This window comes from Siniperca chuatsi, linkage group LG10 (genome assembly GCF_020085105.1).
Source record: "Siniperca chuatsi isolate FFG_IHB_CAS linkage group LG10, ASM2008510v1, whole genome shotgun sequence".
Taxonomy (NCBI): Eukaryota; Metazoa; Chordata; class Actinopteri; order Centrarchiformes; family Sinipercidae; genus Siniperca; species Siniperca chuatsi.
This window is the reverse complement of record NC_058051.1, coordinates 29,800,652-29,824,928: the sequence shown is the minus strand read 5'-3', so window position 1 is coordinate 29,824,928 and position 24,277 is coordinate 29,800,652. Positions and strand designations below refer to the sequence as shown.

Sequence of the window (24,277 nt, the reverse complement as noted above, 5' to 3'; positions counted from 1 at the left end):
GATTTTTTTTTTTTCATTTTCATTTTAAAACTTCAAACTTGGTTTCAAGAACGACGTTAAAGTGCCACAGTAATTTTAATTAGGTAAGGAGTAAGGAGTGAAAAAATACTGCAAGAAACAGATTCATGAGAACAGAAAGCAAAAACATAAAACTCAACAAGTGAAATCTAAGTCGAATACTTGCAGGTCAAACCCAGTGCTGCAGCTTACTTTCAAACAGGAAACACATGGTTTCCTGTAAGTATATCCAGAGGTTACACGCAGCAGCTCTCAGCAGATGCAAACTCCGCACCAAAGATGAAGACATTTTTGCCAAATTTTGTCTTCAAAGAACTCAGCACCTACGCCGCAATCATTGTGATTTTTGTTCACAATAATGTGCTTGACAAGAATTTGGAGTGCACTTGCAAACCAGAAGATATTGACTGCAGTTTCTACATGGCTATGCCATTTTTATTATATTTATTTTAAAACTCTGGTCGGACAAGACATTTCAGAGAGCCTTAAAATATACATGTCCATGTACATGTAACTGCTGCAACTGGTGTACGGAAAAACGTTGCAAATTTTTCTGTGTTTTACTGTATCACATTATCAAGGCAGCTTTCATCGGTCTGCTGTGGGTTGTATCTGTGTTAATCGAGGGAGACTGGTATGTTTGCTGTCGCAATGATCAGTCTGAACAACAGAAACAGTTAGCCTGCAAAGACAAGAAAAACATCACAGATGAGGATCAAACAAGAATCACGGAGCTGAAAAACCATTCAAAGGTCAGTTTTTCTTGCTTTCTTCACATCTTGCCAGTCTGTGTTATTCTGTTATTTTACTGTGGTGTTATTCCATCAGAGCAGCCTGAGTTTTATCTGTACACAGTATCTGAACATAGTAATGCTGTATACAGAGGCTGAGAACGGCCGTGGTTGTAATAATTTAATTTTATTCATTATCTTGAGATAATTATCTTAAAAAAACACAAGGTCGTTTTCTCAAGATGACGTAATAATTAAGCCATTATCTTCAGAAAACTGAAAATTGTTGTCCAGAGAAAACAAGATAATTCAATCAGTCTTCATTTAATAAGAGTATAGCAGCAACTTCACAGGAGAGAGTATATACAGTGTGCATGCAGAACGTTTTGATCAGGCAGATTATACGTGGGCTCTGAGTTTGTGATTGAAGATGTAGGTGTGTCATACAAAGTGCACAGGATGTGGTGTTGTGCTTAGTGGACTCATGGCTGGTGGCTCTGTTATCCGGAGACAATGAACTCGTGATCTCATGGTAACGGAATAAAAATATTGCAGGTTTCTCAGCTTCTGTGGTGATAATATAACCATCTTGGTTGCCTCTTTTTCAGGTTATTGGCCTCTCTCTACTCTTTAGTATCCTTCTTGTGGCCTCCTTAATGTCATCATTTGGAGAGAAATGCTGTAAGAAAAAGTCTGACAGAAAACGTCTATATTACAAAGTGATTTTGGACGAGGAGAAGAATGTACTGAAAGAGATTTTGACAACAGCAGCGAAAAAAAAATTGACTGAAGGAGTCGAGAGCAAAATGCATGGCGAACAGTGGGAAACATGTTTTGATGTTGCTAAAGAACTGATTGAAAACAACACTGGTCCCGGAGCAGCAGGAGCCAATCAGGTAAATAATCAACAGCTGTTGGCTCCATGTTGAGCTTCATGTGTCTTTGTCATTTTCATCTGGAGTTTTAGCAGCTTCCACCACTTTGGTCCAGACTGAAATATCTCAACAAACATGTGATGGATTGTCATGAAAGTTTATACAAACATTCGTGTTCCCCAGAGGATGAATCCTCCTGAGTTTGGTGATCCTCTGACTTTCTCTGAGCTTTCCACACTTAGGAACCAGAAGAGGACATTTTCCTTTAGGCCAGGGTTTGAGCCAGAGCACCTTTGCAACAGTGTCCCCTTTAAAACATAAAATGTCACTACAACCTTACTTCGCCCAGTTGTCCCCCATAAAATCCAGGGCAGAAGCAAAGCTCTTAGCAGGCTTCTTATTCAAACTCTAAAATGTAGATCATGTGTTGTGAACAGGAGCAGCAACAGCCGGAGCAGCAACAGCCGGAGCAGCAACAGCCGGAGCAGCAACAGCCGTGGCAGCGACGGGAGCAGCAACAGCAACCACAGGTCTGTTTCTGAGTTAACAAGTCAGCTACTCAGCTATTTATAGCTCACTTTTTATACAAAAATCAATTTGTTACATGGTGGGCAGTAACAGGACACAAGGGAAACTATGAGACAGAAGAAAACAAAAAGAGGGAATGATAATAACGACAGCATTGATTGTACATTTATGTCGTTTCAATTCTTTTCATTTTCATTGTATGAAACTCTGCAGGAGTATTCATGAAGAACTGAATGAAGAGGTAAATCTATCTAAGATTCCAGTTTAAGACCAAACTGTGGTCTGTGTAACAGTCAGTTAAATTTTCCATGTAGGAAAAATCACTAAAATTGAATCAGAATCAGAATCAGAAATACTTTATTGATCCCCGAAGGGAAACTCTTTGTTACAGTAGCTTGCCTTTACGTCAGTGCACACAGGAGAAAGTAAGCAAACAATATCATACACTATAAAACACTATAAAAACTATAAACACTATAAAACAGGTCAGAAAATAAATTAAGTAACAGGTCGGTATAAGTATAAGATAAACTAAGTGTCAAGTACCAAGTGGGTTTACCGGTTGATGATGATAGTAAAGTATAATAATACAATGTAACAGAATAAGTAATAAGTAATAAGCAGCGGTGCATGTACTGTCCAGAGTCATGGAGGTATATAATATCGATAACAATAAATAAGAAACACTAACATGGCAAAACTAATATTGCACGGGAGTATTACACAGAATATTGCACAATTGTATTAATTATGGCGGAGATGTAATGCTCAATGTCCAGTTTAGTGACCTAGGGTCAAACAGACTAACCCTTAGAGGGAGGAGTTAAAGAGTTTGATGGCCACAGGCAGGAATGACTTCCTGTGGCGCTCTGTGGTGCATTGTGGGGGGATGAGTCTTCCGCTGAAGGTGCTCCTTTGCTTGACCAGCACGTCATGGAGCGGGTGGGAGACACTGTCCAAGATGGTGTGTAGTTTGGCCAGCATCCTCCTCTCTGACACCACCGCCAGAGAGTCCAGCTCCACCCCCACAATGTCACCGGCCTTACGGATCAGTTTGTTGAGTCTGTTTGTGTCCGCTACCTTCAACCTGCTGCCCCAGCATGCAACAGCATACAGGATAGCACTGGCCACCACAGACTCATAGAACATCTTCAGCATTGTCCGGCAGATGTTGAAGAACCTCAGCCTCCTCAGAAAATAGAGGCGGCTCTGGCCCTTCCTGTAAACAGCCTTGAGTGTTCTTGGTCCAGTCCAGTTTGTTATCCAAGTGTACTCCCAGGTACTTGTAGTCCTCCACAATGTCCACACTGACCCCCTGGATGGAAACCGGGGTCGCTGGTGTCTTGGCCCTCCGTAGATCCACAATCAGCTCCTTAGACTTTGTCGCATTGAGCTGCAGATGGTTCTGCTCACACCATGAAACAAAGTTCCCCACCACAGCCCTGTACTCCGTCTCATCACCACCGCTGATACATCCCACCACAGCAGAGTCATCAGAAAACTTCTGAAGGTGGCAGGACTCTGTGTGGCAGCTGAAGTCCGTGGTGTAGATGGTGAAGAGGAAAGGAGAGCGGACGGTCCCCTGAGGGACCCCAGTGTTGCTGACCACGCTGTCCGACACACAGTGCTGAAGGCGCACGCGCTGTGGTCTGCCAGTCAGGTAGTCCACAATCCAGGACACAAGGGGGGCATCCACCTGCATCGCTGCCAGTTTCTCACCCAGCAGGGCAGGCCGGATGGTGTTGAAAGCACTGGAGAAGTCAAAAAACATGATCCTCACCGTGCTTGCCGGCCTGTCCAGGTGGGTGTGGATGCGGTTAAGCAGGAAGATGATGGCGTCCTCAACTCCCAGCCGGGGCTGGTATGCGAACTGAAGGGGGTCCAGGAGGGGTCTGACCATGGGCCGCAGCTGTTCCAGCACTAGTCTCTCCAGGGTCTTCATTATGTGGGAGGTCAGTGCCACCGGTCTGTAGTCCTTGGAGCCACTGGGACGCGGCGTCTTCGGCACAGGAACGAGGCAAGATGTCTTCCACAGAATGGGGACCCTTTGAAGATTCAGGCTCAGGTTGAAGACATGTTGAAGGACTCCACATAGCTGGGGGACACAGGCTTTTAGCACCCCGGGGCTAACGCCATCGGGGCCTGCAGCCTTGTTTGAGTGGAGCCTCATCAGCTGTCCTCTCACCTGGTCAGCAGTCAGGCACACAGCAGAAGTTACAGGTGGGGGAGGGGGGAGTCGTCGGTCTGGAGAGGGCCGTTAGCCTGATGGGGAGGGGGAGCAGTGGACTCAGAGGAGCTTGAGGGCCGACAGCAGCTGAGTTAGAGGGGGGATGAGCAGGAGCCGGTGTGTCGAATCTGTTAAAGAACAGATTCAGTTCGTTGGCCCTGTCCAAGCTGCCTTCAACTCCTCTGCTGCCAGTCGGTCTGAAGCCAGTGATGCTCTTCATGCCGCTCCAGACCTCTCTCATGTTGTTCTGCTGGAGTTTCCGCTCCAACTTCTTCCTGTACTTCTCCTTGGCCTCCCTGATCTTCACCTTCAGGTCGGCCTGGATAGCCCTCACCTCCTCCCTATTACCATCAGTAAAGGCCCTCCTCTTGGCATTCAGAATGTCCTTGATGTCCTTTGTTACCCACGGTTTGTTATTTGGGTAACAATGGACCATCTTGGTTGGGACATTGCAGTTCACACAGAAGTTAATGTAGCCAGTGATGCACTCAGTGAGCCCATCAATGTCCTCTCCATGAGGCTCACAGAATGCATCCCAGTTTGTCACCTCAAAACATTCCTGCAGTGTCTCGTAGGCCTCCCCTGACTATCTCCTCACTGTCCTTGTGGTCACAGGCTGCCTTATAACCAGAGGCACATAGCAGGGTTTAAGGTAAACCAGGTTGTGGTCTGACCTACCCAGAGGGGGGAGGGGGGAAGAGCTGTATGCATCCTTAACGTTAGCATACAGCAGGTCCAGTGTCCTCTCCTCTCTAGTAGGACAACTCACATACTGGGTGAAATTAGTCAGTGTTGTTGAAACACTGACATGGTTGAAGTCACAGTATTCATGAAGAACTGAATGAAGACGTAAATCTATCTAAGATTCCAGTTTAAGACCAAACTGTGGTCTGTGTAACAGTCAGTTAAATTTTCCATGTAGGAAAAATCACTAAAATTGGAAAACTAGATTCAAGTTTCTAAAACTGTATATTTCGTTCATCAGATCAGTATATAATTAAGAATTTGGAATAATTTTTTAAAGGTCTTGTAAGCGACATTCACTGCCACTAAATGTGGCACTGGAACACCAGCATCTCAGACCAAATCTAATGGGCACTGCGGCGCACCAGACTGCACTGAGAAAAACAGTAATTTTACCTCCCAGATCATTGTAAAACACACTTCATTCGAACTGGACGGAAACAATATAAAACTCACCAAAACCGTCTTTGTTAGTCTTTCAACTGTTCCAATAATCAACTCTGGTTTGGTTGGGGAAAAAAAACTTAATTCACTGGGTTAGAAGAGAAAAGAAACAGCTGTTATATTGCTCTCCTCACAGCCGAACAGTTTCACAGGAGGGACTCACATGCACTAAAATCCACGCCGGCCAGTCTGGCTGTATTTACAAAGTGCACGTGGGAGAAGTTTGCATTCAGGGCTTTCTGCCTTTCGTTTTTCCTAAACCCTAAACCTGACAAAGCAGTTCATGAAAATGAAACAGCAGCAGTTAAGTTAAATGTCTTTCTTTGGAGCAGAGTCTGTTTCGCTGCTAGTTTACTTTAACGTTTGACTCACACACCACAGGCTCAATAGAATAACTCGACTCTGCTTTCATATCAGGGATCAGATGAGGAGGAGGAGGGGCCTGAAGACAGGGGAGGCCTTTTACACCAAATATTCAATCTATTTATTCTGTAATCTGTTCCATGTGAGATGGCTGACTGACATGTTTTTCTAACAGATGCAGCAACTTATGCAGAACAAGGAGTGAAGTGCATCAACATACTGTTGAGAAATGTTGTATGAGCATTGTCACCAAAATTGGATTGATCTTTAATCTGTAATTATACTGTTTCTAACGGACGCAGACTGGAAAACTTTGTTTCTTTGCTTTTGTAATTTGAAATGAGAGTTTGGTCCAGACTGAAATAACTCTGGTGAACATGGTAAACATTATAACTATAACCAGTATGTGAGCTGCCCTACTAGAGAGGAGAGGACACTGGACCTGATGTATGCTAACGTTAAGGATGCATACAGCTCTTCCCCCCTCCCCCCTCCCCCCTCTGGGTAGGTCAGACCACAACCTGGTTCACCTCAAATCCTGCTATGTGCCTCTGGTTAAAAGGCAGCCTGTGACCACAAGGACAGTGAGGAGATGGTCAGGGGAGGCCTATGAGACACTGCAGGAATGTTTTGAGGTGACAAACTGGGATGCACTCTGTGAGCCTCATGGAGAGGACATTGACGGGCTCACTGAGTGCATCACTGACTACATTAACTTCTGTGTGGACTGCAATGTCCCAACCAAGATGGTTCATTGTTATCCAAATAACAAACCGTGGGTAACAAAGGACATCAAGGACATTCTGAATGCCAAGAGGAGGGCCTTTACGGATGATAATAGGGAGGAGGTGAGGGCAATCCAGGCTGACCTGAAGGTGAAAATCAGGGAAGCCAAGGAGAAGTACAGGAGGAAGCTGGAGAGGAAACTCCAGCAGAACAATATGAGGGAGGTCTGGAGCGGCATGAAGACCATCACTGGCTTCAGACCGACTGGCAGCAGAGGAGTTGAAGGCAGCTTGGACAGGGCCAACGAACTGAATCTGTTCTTTAACAGATTCGACACACCGGCTCCTGCTCATCCCCTCTAACTCAGCTGCTGTCGGCCCTCAAGCTCCTCTGAGTACTCTGCTCCCCCCCTCCCCATCAGGCTAACGGCCCTCTCCAGACTGACGACTCCCCCTCCCCACCTGTAACTTCTGCTGTGTGCCTGACTGCTGACCAGGTGAGAGGACAGCTGATGAGGCTCCACTCAAACAAGGCTGCAGGCCCCGATGGCGTTAGCCCCGGGTGCTAAAAGCCTGTGCCCCCAGCTTTGTGGAGTCCTTCAGCATGTCTTCAACCTGAGCCTGAGTCTTCAAAGGGTCCCCATTCTGTGGAAGACATCTTGCCTCGTTCCTGTGCCGAAGACGCCACGCCCCAGTGGCTCCAAGGACTACAGACCGGTGGCACTGACCTCCCACATAATGAAGACCCTGGAGAGACTGGTGCTGGAACAGCTGCGGCCCATGGTCAGACCCCTCCTGGACCCCCTTCAGTTCGCCTACCAGCCCCGGCTGGGAGTTGAGAACGCCATCATCTACCTGCTTAACCGCATCCACACCCACCTGGACAGGCCGGCAAGCACGGTGAGGATCATGTTTTTTGACTTCTCCAGTGCTTTCAACACCATCCGGCCTGCCCTGCTGGGGGAGAAGCTGGCAGCGATGCAGGTGGATGCCCTCCTTGTGTCCTGGATTGTGGACTACCTGACTGGCACACCACAGACTTCAGCTACCACACAGAGTCCTGCCACCTTCAGAAGTTTTCTGATGACTCTGCTGTGGTGGGATGTATCAGCGGTGGTGATGAGACGGAGTACAGGGCTGTGGTGGGGAACTTTGTTTCATGGTGCGAGCAGAACCATCTGCAGCTCAATGCGACAAAGTCAAAGGAGCTGGTTTTAGATCTACGGAGGGCCAAGACACCAGTGACCCCGGTTTCCATCCAGGGGGTCAGTGTGGACATTGTGGAGGACTACAAGTACCTGGGAGTACACTTAGACAACAAACTGGACTGGACCAAGAACACTCAGGCTGTTTATAGGAAGGGCCAGAGCCGCCTCTATTTTCTGAGGAGGCTGAGGTCCTTCAACATCTGCCGGATGATGCTGAAGATGTTCTATGAGTCTGTGGTGGCCAGTGCTATCCTGTATGCTGTTGCATGCTGGGGCAGCAGGCTAAAGGTAGTGGACGCCAACAGACTCAACAAACTGATCCGCAAGGCCAGTGACATTGTGGGGGTGGAGCTGGACTCTCTGGCAGTGGTGTCAGAGAGGAGGATGCTGGCCAAACTACATGCCATCTTGGACAGCGTCTCCCACCCGCTCCATGACGTGCTGGTCAAGCAAAGGAGCACCTTCAGCGGAAGACTCATCCCACCAAAAAGCACCACAGAGCGCCACAGGAAGTCATTCCTGCCTGTGGCCATCAAACTATTTAACTCCTCCCTCTAAGGGTTAGTCTGTTTGACCCTAGGTCACTAAACTGGACATTGAGCATTACATCTCCGCCATAATTAATAAATTGTGCAATATTCTGTGTTAATACCTCAATATTAGTTTTCCCCTTGTTAGTTTTTTCTTATTTATTGCTACTGAAACTATATACCTCAATTACTCTTCGACAGTACATCCGCTTATTAATATTATTTATTACATAAGGAGTTACATTGTATTTTAGACTGTACATTGTATTTTCGACTGTACTTTCATCACCAGCCGGTAAACCCACTTGGTACTTGACACTTAGTTTATCTTATACTTATACCGACAGGATACTTAATTTATTTCTGACCTGTTTTATAGTGTTTATTTTTTCTAGTACTTTCTCCTGTGTGCACTGACGTAAAGACGAGCTGCTGTAACAAAGAGTTTCCCTACGGGGATCAATAAAGTATTTCTGATTCTGATTCTGATTCTGAACTGCTAAATATCAGCATGTTAGCATTATCATTGTGAGCATGTTAGCATGTAGCTCCACTGTGCCTAAGTACAGCCTAGCACAGCAGCTAGCATAGCATTTGAATGAACTGCCAGATGAGCCAAAGACAATTTCCCGCCTTGGTGAACGATGAAATTCTGTTCTATTGTTGTTAAGTTAAACCAACACAATTCAACCTTTTCTATGTAGTGTTTTAAACACAAGAACACATGAGTGAGAGTGTTTCACAGACTCAGAACACACATGGTACAAATGACAAACAAAAAATGAAAAGATTATGTGACAACAATTTGACGTGTTCTCATTTCCTTTCTGAAAATGAAAAAGTCCAAACTCACTTTATGAAACTCTTTGCAGGACGGAATTCCTCTTCGAACAGTGAGGCCAGAGGTAAACTATCTATCCATCTACAAATATTTTTTCTACTAAATGCACTTTGGGCGTAGACACCAACTCATGAGAAAGAATAAAATTAACTCTTGATTAATGAATGTGTCTATCACTATAATAATAATAAAATATATGAAATATTAATAATACAAGTGATGATGATGATGATAAACTTGTGGATCAGTTGTGGCTCCTCACCAGTGAGGCTGACTGACATGTGATCTCTACAGAGGTCACTAGAGGTCGCTGCTCCATCAGTTTTCACTCTGACAGGAACACAGTCTTTTATCAGGAGGCGCTGACTTTGACTGAAGATTACGAGGAGACCAAAAATATCATGTTTAATCTCTGAACTCTGACACTAAATTCACTGCAGCAGCTGTAGGTCTCATCAGCCCAACACGTTGTTTATACTGATCACACCATTTCCACTGAACTCTGATTCTGTAAAATAAAGTGTGAGCTTCTTCTTCTACACTGACACGTGGCATACTCTACTGTCTGCAGCATACTGTACATCCGACTCTTTTCTTAATGAGGTGGTCTGTTTAAGCTGTCGACACACTGCTCACTTTCATGCTGCAGCTGTCGCTCATATAAACTATGTTGCCAAAAGTATGTAGACACCTCTGTCCACATCTTGTGCTGTACTTTTGGTCTGTTTTTTGTCACTCCTCAGTCTCTTTCTCTGGTAAGCTTAGCGTATCCTTCTGGGCAGTGACAGGGTCAGAGGCTAGACACCAGATATGAGCTCTGTACATTTTGTTATATTATTATTCTTTATTCAAGCAATAAATTCTGTTCCACTTGAAATTGTGTTTTCTCCAAACAGGTGGATCCCCTTTTGTCTGCGAGTCCAGGTTCATCAGGCGAGCAGTAGAGATGGGTCGACTCTGATAGTTTCATTTTTTATGCAACACAACATACTGTTGGCTAAATTTTATACTGAGCTTTAATCTGTAACTGTAATGTTTATCATTTATTTGCTTTTGTTATTTGTAATGACTAACTTTCAGCTCCCGGTACTCTGCACAACTTAATCAAGTTATAATGTAAATATATAAATATAACGTCAACATTAAAGCTCTCTACAGGAGGGTCAAAATGTGTGACTGCAGTCTGTTAAGAAACGTGACGTATTAAACATTGTTTTCATCATTTCTGTTCATTATAAAACATAACAGGCATCACCTTTTGTGCAGCACCAGTGTATCCACTGCACAAGAGATCAGAATCTGCAACTGTGACCCGTCTTCAATAAATGTTTTGTTACATCCTGTAAAAGACTGCTGCACTGTAACTACAGAAAAGTACAGAATACTGAATAAAAACAACAATACATTTAAATATATATCTATATCTATCTATCACAAGTACACAGCTGGAAACAGACCAAATTATGTTTGTTTTAACAAGCCAATAGCTGATGGACTAAAACACATTATGTGTCTGTTGGAACCGCCTGTCGGGAGGTAAAACCTCCGCGTCCAAAATGAGCTTCCTGTGTGGCTCTGACTTTGAACAAGTGGCCAAGATCATTTAAATTTAGAGCAGAGACTGAGATCTTTCCCAGTAGGCTTTTGTTTAACATTACCATGCCAGCATGCTAAACTAAGATGGTAAACATTATATGTGCTAAACATCAGCATGTTAGTGTTGTCAGTGTGAGCATGTTAGCATGCTGGCATTAGCATTTTGTCAAAGTGCAGCCTCACAGAGCTGCTAGCATGGCTGTAGGTTCTTGAGTGATTTGTGTTCATGAGAAGGCAGTTTGAGAAGAAAAAACAGAAACCAGCAAAGGCCTGGTTGACTGAGAAAACATCTCAACATGGTGGGCAGTGATTGAGGAACAAAACCACAGGAAGGTCTCAGTGTAGCACTTGCAGGTTCACATTAGGACAAACTGGAGGTTACAGGAAGCCAGGTTTGCGACATTGTGTTTGCAACCTCTTTGTGAAAGATGAGGCCAATACTTCTTAGATATGAAGAAATGTGTTTACTTTCTTCCTGTTCCCTGTAAGTATATTCAGAGGTTACAAGCAGCAGCTCTCAGCAGATGCAAACTTTGCACCAAAGATGAAGAACATCTTTCCAAAAGCAACATGTAACTGCTGCAACGGGTTTATAGAAAAAAAGTTGCAAATTTGTCTGGGTTTTATTGTATCACATTTTGAAGGCAGTTTTCATCGGTCTGCTGTGGGTTGTATCTGTGTTAATGGATGGAGACTTGTTTGTTTGCTGTCACAATGATCATTCTCATCATTTTGAGAGAGATTAGTAATTTCATGACTCACTTCAGTAATGTCCTCGATCTCATAATAATGAGGCGTTGATGCCCCAACAATTCTCCCGTGCACAAAGCCAAGTCCCGAATGTTTGAAACTGTACATAGCCAGTAAAAAATGGTTTGATTTAAGAGTCAGATAATTCTTAGCAGAGAAAGTAGGACTGAGGAGCTTTGTACAACTGCTGACTGCAGTGACTCATGTTATAAAATAAGGACTACAGTTATGGCTGCCCAAAATTCCCTGACTTAATGCACACCTTGTCATGATTAAGACACCCAATTATTCAGACATTTTCCCTTATTAATGTTGACAATATCAGATACATATTTGGGATATTATTAATAAGAATCTTGCGGTCGGTAAAGAAGGATATGTGAACCTTTTTAAGTGATAACTTCCTTTTGGATAACCTCTAAAATGTGTGTATGATACACTAGTTGTTTCTGGAACTTCACGGGTCAACCAAACCATGAAAAGTTCACTTGCAAGTTTATTTAGAGTAAACTTTGGCTAATTAGTTTTCTTATTGCTGCTGTTTCAAACTCAGCAGAAATCTTGTATTTCACAGCTCAGCCAGTGTAACTGTTGGGAAGGAGCCGAGCAAAGCGGAGAAAGTACAAACGTCTATAATCAAGGGAAATGTGACGTCCAGTGTCCAGGACAGTGATTGTGTGTTGGCGCTCCGAGCCCTGCCAAAACACGGGTGACCTACACTCAATGCTGTTCCTGAACGCATCGTGTGTCACACTGACGGAGGACTGTATGGGGTGTGAAGAGGCTTCCAGTATCTGGTGGACTGGGAGGGATACGGTCCGGAGGAGAGGTCCTGGGTCCGGTGCTCCCTCACCTTGGGGGAGTTCCATCGGACCCATCCGGACAAACCGGAGGGGTCGCCAGGAGTTGAGGGGGGGTGCTGTCATAGTTAGCCACATCTCTCCTCATATCCTTGTGTTCTCTGCTGTAGCTCTCCCCTCCCTGTTCCTTGTCAGTCCTCTGTTCGTCTCTTGGTGTGTGTGTGTGTGTGTGTGCGTGGCGCTCTGGTTTTCCCTCCTGCTGCTGATCACCGGCACACCTGACGTTCATCACCCAATCAACTCCCACAGTATATCTACCCGGCTCCACCATGCAACCTATGCCAGATCGTTTCAGTACACCAGTATGGTACTTTGCAAACTGGGTGGGGGACAATAAGATTCCATGTTACATTGTGTTTGAATATGGGTTGCCCTTTTTAACTTTAAGCACCTGCCCATCTGAGGGTCTCTGCACGGTGGTGAAAAAACCTGGTAAAGTTGATCAACCTGTGAATCCCTAATTGCATTTATGTGTAATGTGAGTAGTCATAGCTATAGTCATAGGTTTGTTTTTCTAACAGTTTTCACCTTCAGTGGAAACCCCCCACAAAAACACTTTGCACACATTGTGCACTGTAGAGTTGGACGTGTTGCTGAGTATCTTTTCTAAGATGAAAAGATACTCAGCAAACAACAAATACTTGTGGTTTCTTTTTCTCAGGCCCATAATTTCCTTCAGTGAATCTAACACTCATCTGCAATTGTGTACATCCTGCCACTGTAGCATTGTACTTTGCACCATCTTCACATGTATCTACTTTTGCAGTTTTAAAATTCACTAAACCAAAAAAAAAATAGAGCTGCACAATTAATTGAAAATATTATCCAAATCGCAGAAGCAGCCATTTTTTGATAAAGGTAAAATGTGTGACAAAACAGCTTTATAATGAAGTGCTGCAGAGACGCCCCTCTGTTCTTGTTTTTCATGCATGTTGCATTGTTGTTACAATCTGTGCATTAATTTTCACTATAAAATGTCTACAATATAAAAAACAAAAAAGCCTAAACTTTAACTTTCAGTCAGCTATTTACCACAACCTCTTTGTGAAAGATGAGGCCAATACTTGTTAGATATGAAGAAATGTGTTTGCTTTCTTCCTGTTTCCTGTAAGTATATTCAGAAGTTACAAGCAGCAGCTCTCAGCAGATGCAAACTTTGCACCAAAGATGAAGAACATCTTTCCAAAAGCAGCTCTCAAACAACTCAGCACCTACGTCTCAATCATTGTGATTTTTATTCACAATGTTGTGCTTGACAAGAATCTGGACTGCGCGTGCGAGCGTCAAGCTCGGGTCTGCTATTTATACTTGTTTCTGCCAGTTTTTATTTTGTTCGTTTTGCAACTCTGGATGGACAAGAAATTTCAGAGAGCCTGGAAATATACATACACCTGTACATGTACAGGTACATGTAACTGCTGCAACGGGTTTATAGAAAAAAAGTTGCAAATTTGTCTGGGTTTTATTGTATCACATTTTGAAGGCAGTTTTCATCGGTCTGCTGTGGGTTGTATCTGTGTTAATGGATGGAGACTTGTTTGTTTGCTGTCACAATGATCATTCTCATCATTTTGAGAGAGATTAGTAATTTCATGACTCACTTCAGTAATGTCCTCGATCTCATAATAATGAGGCGTTGATGCCCCAACAATTCTCCCGTGCACAAAGCCAAGTCCCGAATGTTTGAAACTGTACATAGCCAGTAAAAAATGGTTTGATTTAAGAGTCAGATAATTCTTAGCAGAGAAAGTAGGACTGAGGAGCTTTGTACAACTGCTGACTGCAGTGACTCATGTTATAAAATAAGGACTACAGTTATGGCTGCCCAAAATTCCCTGACTTAATGCACACCTTGTCATGATTAAGACACCCAATTATTCAGACATTTTCCCTTATTAATGTTGACAATATCAGATACATATTTGGGATATTATTAATAAGAATCTTGCGGTCGGTAAAGAAGGATATGTGAACCATTTTAAGTGATAACTTCCTTTTGGATAACCTCTAAAATGTGTGTATGATAAACTAGTTGTTTCTGGAACTTCAGGGGTCAACCAAACCATGAAAAGTTCACTTGCAAGTTTATTTAGAGTAAACTTTGGCTAATTAGTTTTCTTATTGCTGCTGTTTCAGACTCAGCAGAAATCTTGTATTTCACAGCTCAGCCAGTGTAACTGTTGGGAAGGAGCCGAACAAAGCGGAGAAAGTACAAACGTCTATAATCAAGGGAAATGTGACGTCCAGTGTCCAGGACAGTGATTGTGTGTTGGCGCTCCGAGCCCTGCCAAAACACGGGTGACCTACACTCAATGCTGTTCCTGAACACATCGTGTGTCACACTGACGGAGGACTGTATGGGGTGTGAAGAGGCTTCCAGTATCTGGTGGACTGGGAGGGATACGGTCCGGAGGAGAGGTCCTGGGTCCGGCGCTCCCTCGCTTTGGGGGAGTTCCATCGGACCCATCCGGACAAACCGGAGGGGTCGCCAGGAGTTGAGGGGGGGTGCTGTCATAGTTAGCCACATCTCTCCTCATATCCTTGTGTTCTCTGCTGTAGCTCTCCCCTCCCTGTTCCTTGTCAGTCCTCTGTTCGTCTCTTGGTGTGTGTGTGTGTGTGTGTGCGTGGCGCTCTGGTTTTCCCTCCTGCTGCTGATCACTGGCACACCTGACGTTCATCACCCAATCAACTCCCACAGTATATCTACCCGGCTCCACCATGCAACCTGTGCCAGATCGTCTCAGTACACCAGTATGGTACTTTGCAAACTGGGTGGGGGACAATAAGATTCCATGTTACATTGTGTTTGATTATGGGTTGCCCTTTTTAACTTTAAGCACCTGCCCAACTGAGGGTCTCTGCACGGTGGTGCAAAATCCTGGTAAAGTTGATCAACCTGTGAATCCCTAATTGCATTTATGTGTAATGTGAGTAGTCATAGCTATAGTCATAGTCATTGGTTTGTTTTTCTAACAGTTTTCACCTTCAGTGGAAACCCCCCACAAAAACACTTTGCACACATTGTGCACTGTAGAGTTGGACGTGTTGCTGAGTATCTTTTCTAAGATGAAAAGATACTCAGCAAACAACACTACAAGCACTTGTGGTTTCTTTTTCTCAGGCCCATAATTTCCTTCAGTGAATCTAACACTCATCTGCAATTGTGTACGTCCTGCCACTGTAGCATTGTACTTTGCACCATCTTCACATGTATCTACTTTTGCAGTTTTAAAATTCACTAAACCAAAAAAAAATAGAGCTGCACAATTAATTGAAAATATTATCCAAATCGCAGAAGCAGCCATTTTTTGATAAAGGTAAAATGTGTGACAAAACAGCTTTATAATGAAGTGCTGCAGAGACTCCCCCGCCCGAACACCTTGTTCTCCAGATGTAAGAAAACATGTTTGTTTGGTACAACAAAGACCCCAACAAATGTCATATCATCATGATTTTAATAGTTCCCCAGTGAAAATGAAAATTGTGATGCAAAAATGATCAATCCCACTAATTGTAAATCATATCTCAATCGTTATATCTGTCAAAATATTCGCAATATGATTTTTATTTACCATATCGTGCAGCCCTTACATTGTTGCAGTTGTTCTGATCTGTTCTTGTTTTTCATACATGTTGCATTGTTGTTACAATCTGTACATTCATTTTCACTATAAAATGACTATAAAATAAAAAACAAAAAAGTAAACTTTAACTTTCAGTCAGCTATTTACCACAACCTCTTTGTGAAAGATGAGGCCAACACTTCTTAGATATGAAGAAATGTGTTCGCTTTCTTCCTGTTTCCTGTAAGTATATTCAGAGGTTACAAGCAGCAGCTCTCAGCAGATGCAAACTCCGCACCAAAGATGAAGAACATCTTTCCAAAAGCAGCTCTCAAACAACTCAGCACCTACGTCGCAATCATTGTGATTTTTATTCACAATGTTGTGCTTGACAAGAATCTGGAGTGCTCGTGCGAGCGTCAAGCTCGGGTCTGCAATTTATACTTGTTTCTGCCATTTTTTATTTTGTTGGCTTTACAAATTCGCAAACACAATTATTCAGACATTTTCCCTTATTAATGTTGACAATATCAGATACATATTTGGGATATTATTAATATGAATCTTACGGTCGGTAAAGAAGGATATGTGAACCATTTTAAGTGATAACTTCCTTTTAGGTAACCTCTAAAATGTGTGTATGATAAAATAGTTGTTTCTGGAACTTAGAGGTCAACCAAACCATGAAAAGTGCACTTGCAAGTTTATTTAGAATAAACTTTGGCTAATTAGTTTTCTCATTGCTGCTGTTTCAAACTCAGCAGAAATCTTGTATTTCACAGCTCAGCCAGTGTAACTGTTGGGAAGGAGCCGAACAAAGCGGAGAAAGTACAAACGTCTATAATCAAGGGAAATGTGACATCCAGTGTCCAGGACAGTGATTGTGTGTTGGCACTCCGAGCCCTGCAAAAACACGGGTGACCTACACTCAATACTGTTCCTGAACGCATCGTGTGTCACACTGACGGAGGACTGTATGGGGTGTGAAGAGGCTTCCAGTATCTGGTGGACTGGGAGGGATACGGTCCGGAGGAGAGGTCCTGGGTCCGCGGCTCCCTCGCTTTAGGGGAGTTCCATCGGGCCCATCCGGACAAGCCGGGAGGGTCACCAGGAGGCTCCTGTTAAGGGGGTCGGGGGGGCTACTGTCATAGTTAGCCACATCTCTCCTCCTATCCTTGTGTTCTCTGCTGTAGCTCTCCCCTCCCTGTTCCTTGTCAGTCCTCTGTTCGTCTCTTGGTGTGTGTGTGTGTGTGTGTGTGTGTGTGCATGGCCTGGGCGGGGCATTCTGGTTTTCCCTCCTGCTGCTGATCACTGGCACACCTGACGTTCATCACCCAATCAACCCCCACAGTATATCTACCCAGCTCCACCCTGCAACCTGTGCCAGATCGTCTCAGTACGGTACCTTCGCTACGGCGCAAACCTCGACCAAGTTTTTCTTGTTGCTCGCTTTTGTTGTCTGTCTCTGCTGCAGAATTACTCCCTGCTGGAGATCCCAGCCACCTTGTTCTACGTGATCTCTGCAAGCTGCCTTTCCTGCGCTACCCGAGCCATATCCAGAACACACTCTCACCGCCTGCGTCCTCTGAGCCCAGCTGGTTCTCCACGGGCCGTGTCGGAAAGTCTCCCTACTGGCTCCAGCGGACTACACCTGCCTCGCCTGCTCTGGAAAAGCACTCCTCTACCAGTGATCTTTTGCCATATTTAAATAAAGACTGTTAAACTAACGATCCAGTTCTCCCCCTCGCTGTGTCCTGCCTTTGGGTCATTAGATCGTGAACTACAACACTATGGAGCAAACTTCTGGCCTAGTAGATTTCTGGAAAATGTATGAAGTGTCACTGTGTGGCGTGCCCTGCTCTGCGCTCTGTATATTTTCCTGCTTTATTTAACCTTTGCCAATCACATGCCTGAGTATTAGTTTGGAGGACAGAATAACATTGTTGCGATCAAATGCGTTCCATAGCGTTGCTCTATCTTTTCTCTTTTGGCATCTTAATAGAGGACAGGCCTGTATTTGAGGAGAGTCTAAAAGCATGCAATATCAAACAGCTTTTGCTAAAGCTAGAATTCTGATTCAAAGCTACTTTTGTGTCATTAATAGTTCACTTTGCAAATTGGGTGGGGGACAATAAGATTCCATGTTACATTGTGTTTGATTATGGGTTGCCCTTTTTAACTTTAAGCACCTGCCCATCTGAGGGTCTCTGCACGGTGGTGCAAAATCCTGGTAAAGTTGATCAACCTGTGAATCCCTAATTGCATTTATGTGTAATGTGAGTAGTCATAGCCCAACAGCCTCACACGACTTTACACCCAGAAACTAACTTGGGATATTCACAGTGTTTAGTTTGTCTAGGCACACTGAAGGGGATTGCTAACAGGGAGGCGAGACGGACGTTATCCATGTGCTTATCCACACACATACAGTGGGGCAAAACGTATTTAGTCAGCCACCAATTGTGCAAGTTCTCCCACTTAAAAAGATGAGAGGCCTGTAATTGTCATCATAGGTACACTTAAACTATGAGAGTCAGAATGGGGGGAAAGAATCCAGGAAATCACATTGTAGGATTTTTAATGAATTAATTGGTAAATTCCTCGGTAAAATAAGTGTTTGGTCACCTACAAACAAGCAAGATTTCTGGCTCTCACAGACCTGTAACTTCTTCTTTAAGAGGCTCCTCTATCCTCCACTTGTTACCTGTATTACAGTTTTTTCTGAATGCTTAAACCCTATCCCTGATTCTTATAGCACAACTTCTAAAACTATTAATACTTATAGCAAAACCACTCACTGAGTTTGCAAAACTAAAAGCACAAACACTGCTTTGCACTCAGTTTGCAATTTTGTAACACACACTTTGCAAAACTGTAGGTACAATCCACTGCACAACACTCTTTTTGCGGAACTGTAAACACAACTCACTGCTTTACACTCAATTTCCAAATGATTAACACACTCCTAGCAAAACTATACACATGTATGGCTATTATTTACACTATTTTGCCAACTGTCTAGCACACTGTCACATGTGAAAACTGTTTTAGATAATTAGTTCACTTTGCAATCAGCCTAAGCAATATAAATAAGCCACAGGTAAGCTGTCCATGTGGAGTACCATGGAGGGAGCAGGAAGAGTGAGAAGAGAATTAGAGGAGGCCGAGGGAGAGGACGTGGAGGTGAAGAAGCGAGAGGGTTAGAGGAAGTTAGAGGAAGAGGACAAGGAGGAGCAAGAAGAGGATGAGGAGGGGAAAGAGGAACGGTAGGAGGAAGAGGAAGAGGAGGAGGAAGAGGATGCGGAGGTGAAGAAGTAAGAGGAAGAGGAGGAGGAAGAGGACGCGAAGGTGAAGAAGCGAGAGGGAGAGGACGACAAGGACAAGGAGGTGAAGTTAGAGGAAGAGGACAAGGAAGAGCAAGAGGAGGATGAGGAGAGGGAAGAGGAAGGGTAAGAAGAGTAAGAAATAGAATTACTGATGACATCAGAGCTACAATAGTGGACCATGTCATCAACCATGGGATGACCCTGAGGGAAGCTGGCCAACGGGTTCAGCCTAACTTGAGCCGCTACACTGTAGCAAGCATCATTAGGACATTTCGAAATGAAAATCGGTTAGTACAGTTTGCACTAAGTTTTGTAGCACTGCCATACTCTAATGAGAAACACAACAGTACCATACATGTAAAAATACTGAAATTTTTACTTTACAGAATTGCAAGACGTCCAGATGCTGGGGGCAGAGGAAGAATGTTCACTGCAGAACAAGAGACCCATATAGTCAATATGGTGATTGCAAATAATTCCATAAGGCTACGAGAAATTCAGCAGCGCATAATTGAGGATGACACCACCTTCCAAAACATACACAATGTGAGCATTTCTGTATTAAGTCGTGTACTTGCCCGCAACAGAATCCGAATGAAACAAATCTACAGAGTCCCTTTTGAAAGAAACAGCGAACGTGTAAAACAACTGCGATATGTGCAGGTAAGCTCATTGGTACTGAATCTGGAAGTGCATACTGTAGTACTGTGCATGAGCCTGCTGTGCTGCATTTGTTTTGTCTTGTCCAGAGAGTGATGGAGCTAGAGGCTTTCTGTGGATGAGGCAAGTTTTAACCTCACTAAAACAAGGAGACGTGGCAGGAACAGTATTGGACACCGTGCCATAATCAATGTCCCAGGACAACGTGGTGGTAACATAACTTTGTGTGCATCTATTAGTCAAAATGGTGTTGTTCACCATCATGCAACCCTAGGCCCATATAACACTGCACACATTATTACATTCCTGGACACCTTACATGACATGCTCACTAAGCCCTGCTGGGTGAGAAGCTGGCAGCAATGCAGGTGGATGCCCCCCCCCACGTCCTGGATAGTTGACTACCTGACTGGCAGACCACAGCATGTGTGTCTGCAGCTCTGTGTGTCGGACAGCGTGGTCAGCAACCCTGGGGCTCCTCAGGAGACTGTCCTCTCTCTCTTCCCCTTCATCATCTACACCACGGACCTCAGCTACCACACAGAGTCCTGCCACCTTCAGATGTTTTCGGATGACTCTGCTGTGATGGGATGTATCAGTGGTGGTGATGAGTCTGAGCACAGGGCTGTGGTGGGGAACTTTGTCTCATGGTGTGAGCAGAACCATCTGCAGCTCAATGCGACAAAGTCTAAGGAGCTGGTTGTAGACCTATGAAGGGCCAAGGCACCAGTGACCCCGGTTTCCATCCAGGGAGTCAGTGTGGACATTGTAGAGGACTACAAGTACCTGGGAGTACACATGGACAATAAACTGGACTGGGCTAAGAACACTCAAGCTCTTTACAGGAAGGGCCAGAGCCGCCTCTATTTTCTGAGGAGGCTGAGGTCCTTCAACATCTGCCGGACAATGCTGAGAACGTTTAATGAGTCAGTGGTGGCCAGTGCTATCCTGTGTGCTGTTGCATGCTGGGGCAGCAGGCTGAGGGTAGCAGACGCTAACAGGCTCAACAAGCTGATCCGTAAGGCCAGTGACATTGTGATGGTGGAGCTGGACTCTCTGGCGGTGGTGTCAGAGAGGAGGATGCTGGCCAAACTACATGCCATCTTGGACAGTGTCTCCCACCCGCTGCATGACTTGCTGGTCAAACAAAGGAGCACCTTCAGCGAAAGACTCATCCCCCCAAAAAGCACCACGGAGCGCCACAGGAAGTCATTCCTGCCTGTGGCCATCAAACTCTTTAACTCCTCCCTCTAAGTGTCAGTCTGTATGACCCTAAGTCACTAAACTGGACATTGATCATTAACATCTCTGCAATACTTGACATAATTGTGCAATATTCTGTGTTAATACTGCTGTGCAATATATTCTTTTCAGTTTAAAATTCCCTATTTATTGATATTTATTCATACCTCTATTACTGCTGTGCAATATTCTCCATCTCATTATAATCTTAAAAAATTACACTTAACTCGACAGTTCGCGCACTATTACTTTATACCGTATTATCATCAACCGGTAAACCCACTTTGTACTTCACACTTATTTTATTTTATACTTATACCCACTTGGTACTTAATTTATCTGACCTGTATTATAGTGTATTATATTTAGCTTAGTACTTCTATTCCTGTGTGCACTGACGTGATAGTGAGCTGCTGTAATAAAAGAGTTTTCCCTCTGGGATCAATAAAGTATTTCTGATTCTGATTCTGATTCTAATACACTCCAGCCAGCCATTCTCGCCCAGTCTACCTGTGCTCGCGGATTATCTGCCTCAGCCTGGGAATCATCACCACTTCACAGAGCTTCCCTCCACACACCTGGTTACTCTTTCAACTTGTTTGTACAATAAACCAAAGATTAACCACTTTAACTCTCTGTTTTCGAGTCGTGCTTTTGGGTCCTGAATCTCTGTGTATTATAACACTTTGTATATAAGGAGAACCTTAAAATCTATTCTAAATGTTACAGGAAGCCAATGCAGAGCAGCTAAAACTGGACTAATGTGCTCTTTCCTCCTGATTCTGGTGAATAGTCAAGTTGCAGAGTTTTTAATGAGCTGAAGTCTCTCCGTGTTTTTTTTCAGGAGGCCAGTAAAAAGTGCGTTATAGTAATCAAGTCGGCTTGAAATAAAGGCATGAATCAGTTTTTCAGCGTCTTTTTGATTTATAAATGTTTGCACTTTATGTTTCTAAAGGTGGAAAAATTATGGTTTCATCACCTTGTTAATGTGGGACTTGAAGCTTAGCTCTGAATCTAAGATAACGCCAAGACTTGTAATCTCAAAGTTAATCCAGGGAGTCAGTTTCCCCAAATTATTAAACAGCATTTTTCTTTTTGTTTTAGGGCCGATTAGTAGGATATAATTTTTGTCCTCAAAATTATCGCTCATCCATGTATTTATTGCCAATAGACAGATAGTAATGGAGTATATAGCTGCAGCATCATTTAGTTCTGCAGAGATGTATAGTTGCATGTCATCCGCATCTATGGGAACATACATTGTGCTCTAATGATGTCACCAAGTGGCATGTATAGTGAGAATATTAATGGCAAGGCAGCTCCCTTGTGCAACCCCCAAACAGATGTCATGTTTCTCAGACACATGGTCTCCAAGACTGACATAAAACTTCATCTCTTTGATGTATGTTTTGAACCAGATTAACACACAGTTAGAAAGACCAACCAGCTTTTCAAGACGATTGATTAACGATTGGTCAATCGTATCAAACGCTGTGCTTTAATCTAAGAGGACAAGAATTAAGAATGAATCTTCATCAGAGTTTAGCCTGAGGTCGCTGATTATTTTAGTAAGAGCAGTTTCTGTGCTGTGGTATGTTCTAAAGCCTGAAATTCCTTCAGGATACTGTTTTCTTTAAGAACAGAGTTTATTTGCACTGAAACTATCTTTTCAAGTATCTTACTAATGAATGGAAGGTTGGATATCGGCCTATCGCTGGTCAGTGCATTACCATCTAGTTTGGGTTTATTTAGTAAGTGTTTTACAACAGCTGTTTTGAAGGCATCTTGGGTGATGCCTGTTTGCATTTATAATCTTCAAGATGTGACTTTTAACACTATCGAACAACTGCTTAAAAATGCTGTAGGTACAGGGTCAATACATGAGGTGGAGGAGTTACTGTCATATTCCGGCATGTACCCTTGCATTTTCCCTAGTGTTTTCCCCATCCATGTGTTTCCAGTGCTCCCCTGTCTGTCTCTCTCAGTCTTTGTGTATGTTTGTGTGTTTGTGGGCGTGGTCTCCCATCATGGCTCCTGGCTCTGCTCCTATGAACACCTGTCAGCAATCAGATCTTCACGACTCCCACCTGGCTCACCTGCCTTGCATCAACTCGTCAGCTCTCACTACTACTTCAGCCCCAGCTCTACACACAGCCTGTGCCAGATCATTGCCTCAATTCTGTGGCTTGTCTCTCATTTCTTTGCCTGCCTGCTTACTAACCAATGCTTCCCAATTCTTCCCCCACCATAACCAGCCATCCTGTCTCTTGTAATTATTCAATAAATCTTTTAAACTTCACCAGCCTCCTAGACTACGTCCTGCGCTTGGGTCTAATTTGAACAAACCTTGACAGAATGAGCTGGCCAGTTATGGCCCCAGCAGACATTCACCTGCTGTTGAAAGAAGAGACTGAATATTTTAAGCCTTGTTCTGCCATTTGGAAGAGAAATCCAATGATGGCCTCGGAGGTGGCTTCTTCCGGGTGGAAAGTCTCCTTTTGCCGTGTTCTTCCCAGGCACACCACTGCTGCCTCCCACGATTCCCCAGAACCCCAGTTGGCCGTCCCCTCTGACATCAAGCCTGTCTGATTCTCGGACTGCTAGCATCATACTAGCTAGCCTCCCATCTCCAAGCCTCCAGGCTGTTAACCACCAGCATGCTAGCCTTCAGCCTCAAGCCCAGCCTCCAAAACTGTTGCCCAACACCAGAGAGCTGCCACCAATCCTGCCTGATCCCTAGTTGGCAGCATGGCCAACACCTGCTCCTGCTCTGCCCCCATCCAGTCGTCAAGTCTTCAGCTCCCAGGCCACCGTGGGGCAAAGCTCAGTTAATGTAATACAGGTAAATTTTCACATGGTTACATCTTTTTTACAAAGAGCTGCGGACGGGTGGGGGCAGTGTTGAGTAGCTGGTCAATAGTGGAGAATGATATTCTAGAGTTTCCAGCATTCTCTGTAATAATCTTGGAAAAGTAATCATGGAGTCATGGCTTCTTCGTATATATTACAGTGAACTGGAGCCTAGTTCACTTTCAGCTGCTCGATT

At 44.0% G+C, this 24,277-nt stretch overlaps 2 protein-coding genes across 2 annotated transcripts in view; both read left to right on the top strand.

Moving 5' to 3' along the window:
• LOC122882637 (suppressor of tumorigenicity 14 protein homolog) overlaps positions 1–17,954 on the top strand; it is an 81,104-nt gene extending 63,150 nt beyond the window's left edge. The window contains exon 20 of the mRNA XM_044210222.1: positions 17,478–17,954. The gene's annotated coding sequence lies outside the window, so the exon portion shown is untranslated. The remainder of the gene's footprint in view (positions 1–17,477) is intronic.
• On the top strand, positions 100–10,582 carry LOC122882639 (small heat shock protein hspG3-like). The gene is made up of 5 exons (XM_044210223.1): positions 100–770; positions 1,358–1,645; positions 2,062–2,154; positions 9,266–9,298; positions 10,131–10,582. The coding sequence occupies exons 2-5, from the start codon at positions 1,406–1,408 to the stop codon at positions 10,176–10,178; spliced, it is 414 nt and encodes a 137-aa protein (XP_044066158.1). The 5' UTR covers positions 100–770; positions 1,358–1,405; the 3' UTR covers positions 10,179–10,582.
• Positions 17,955–24,277: the final 6,323 nt, after the last annotated feature.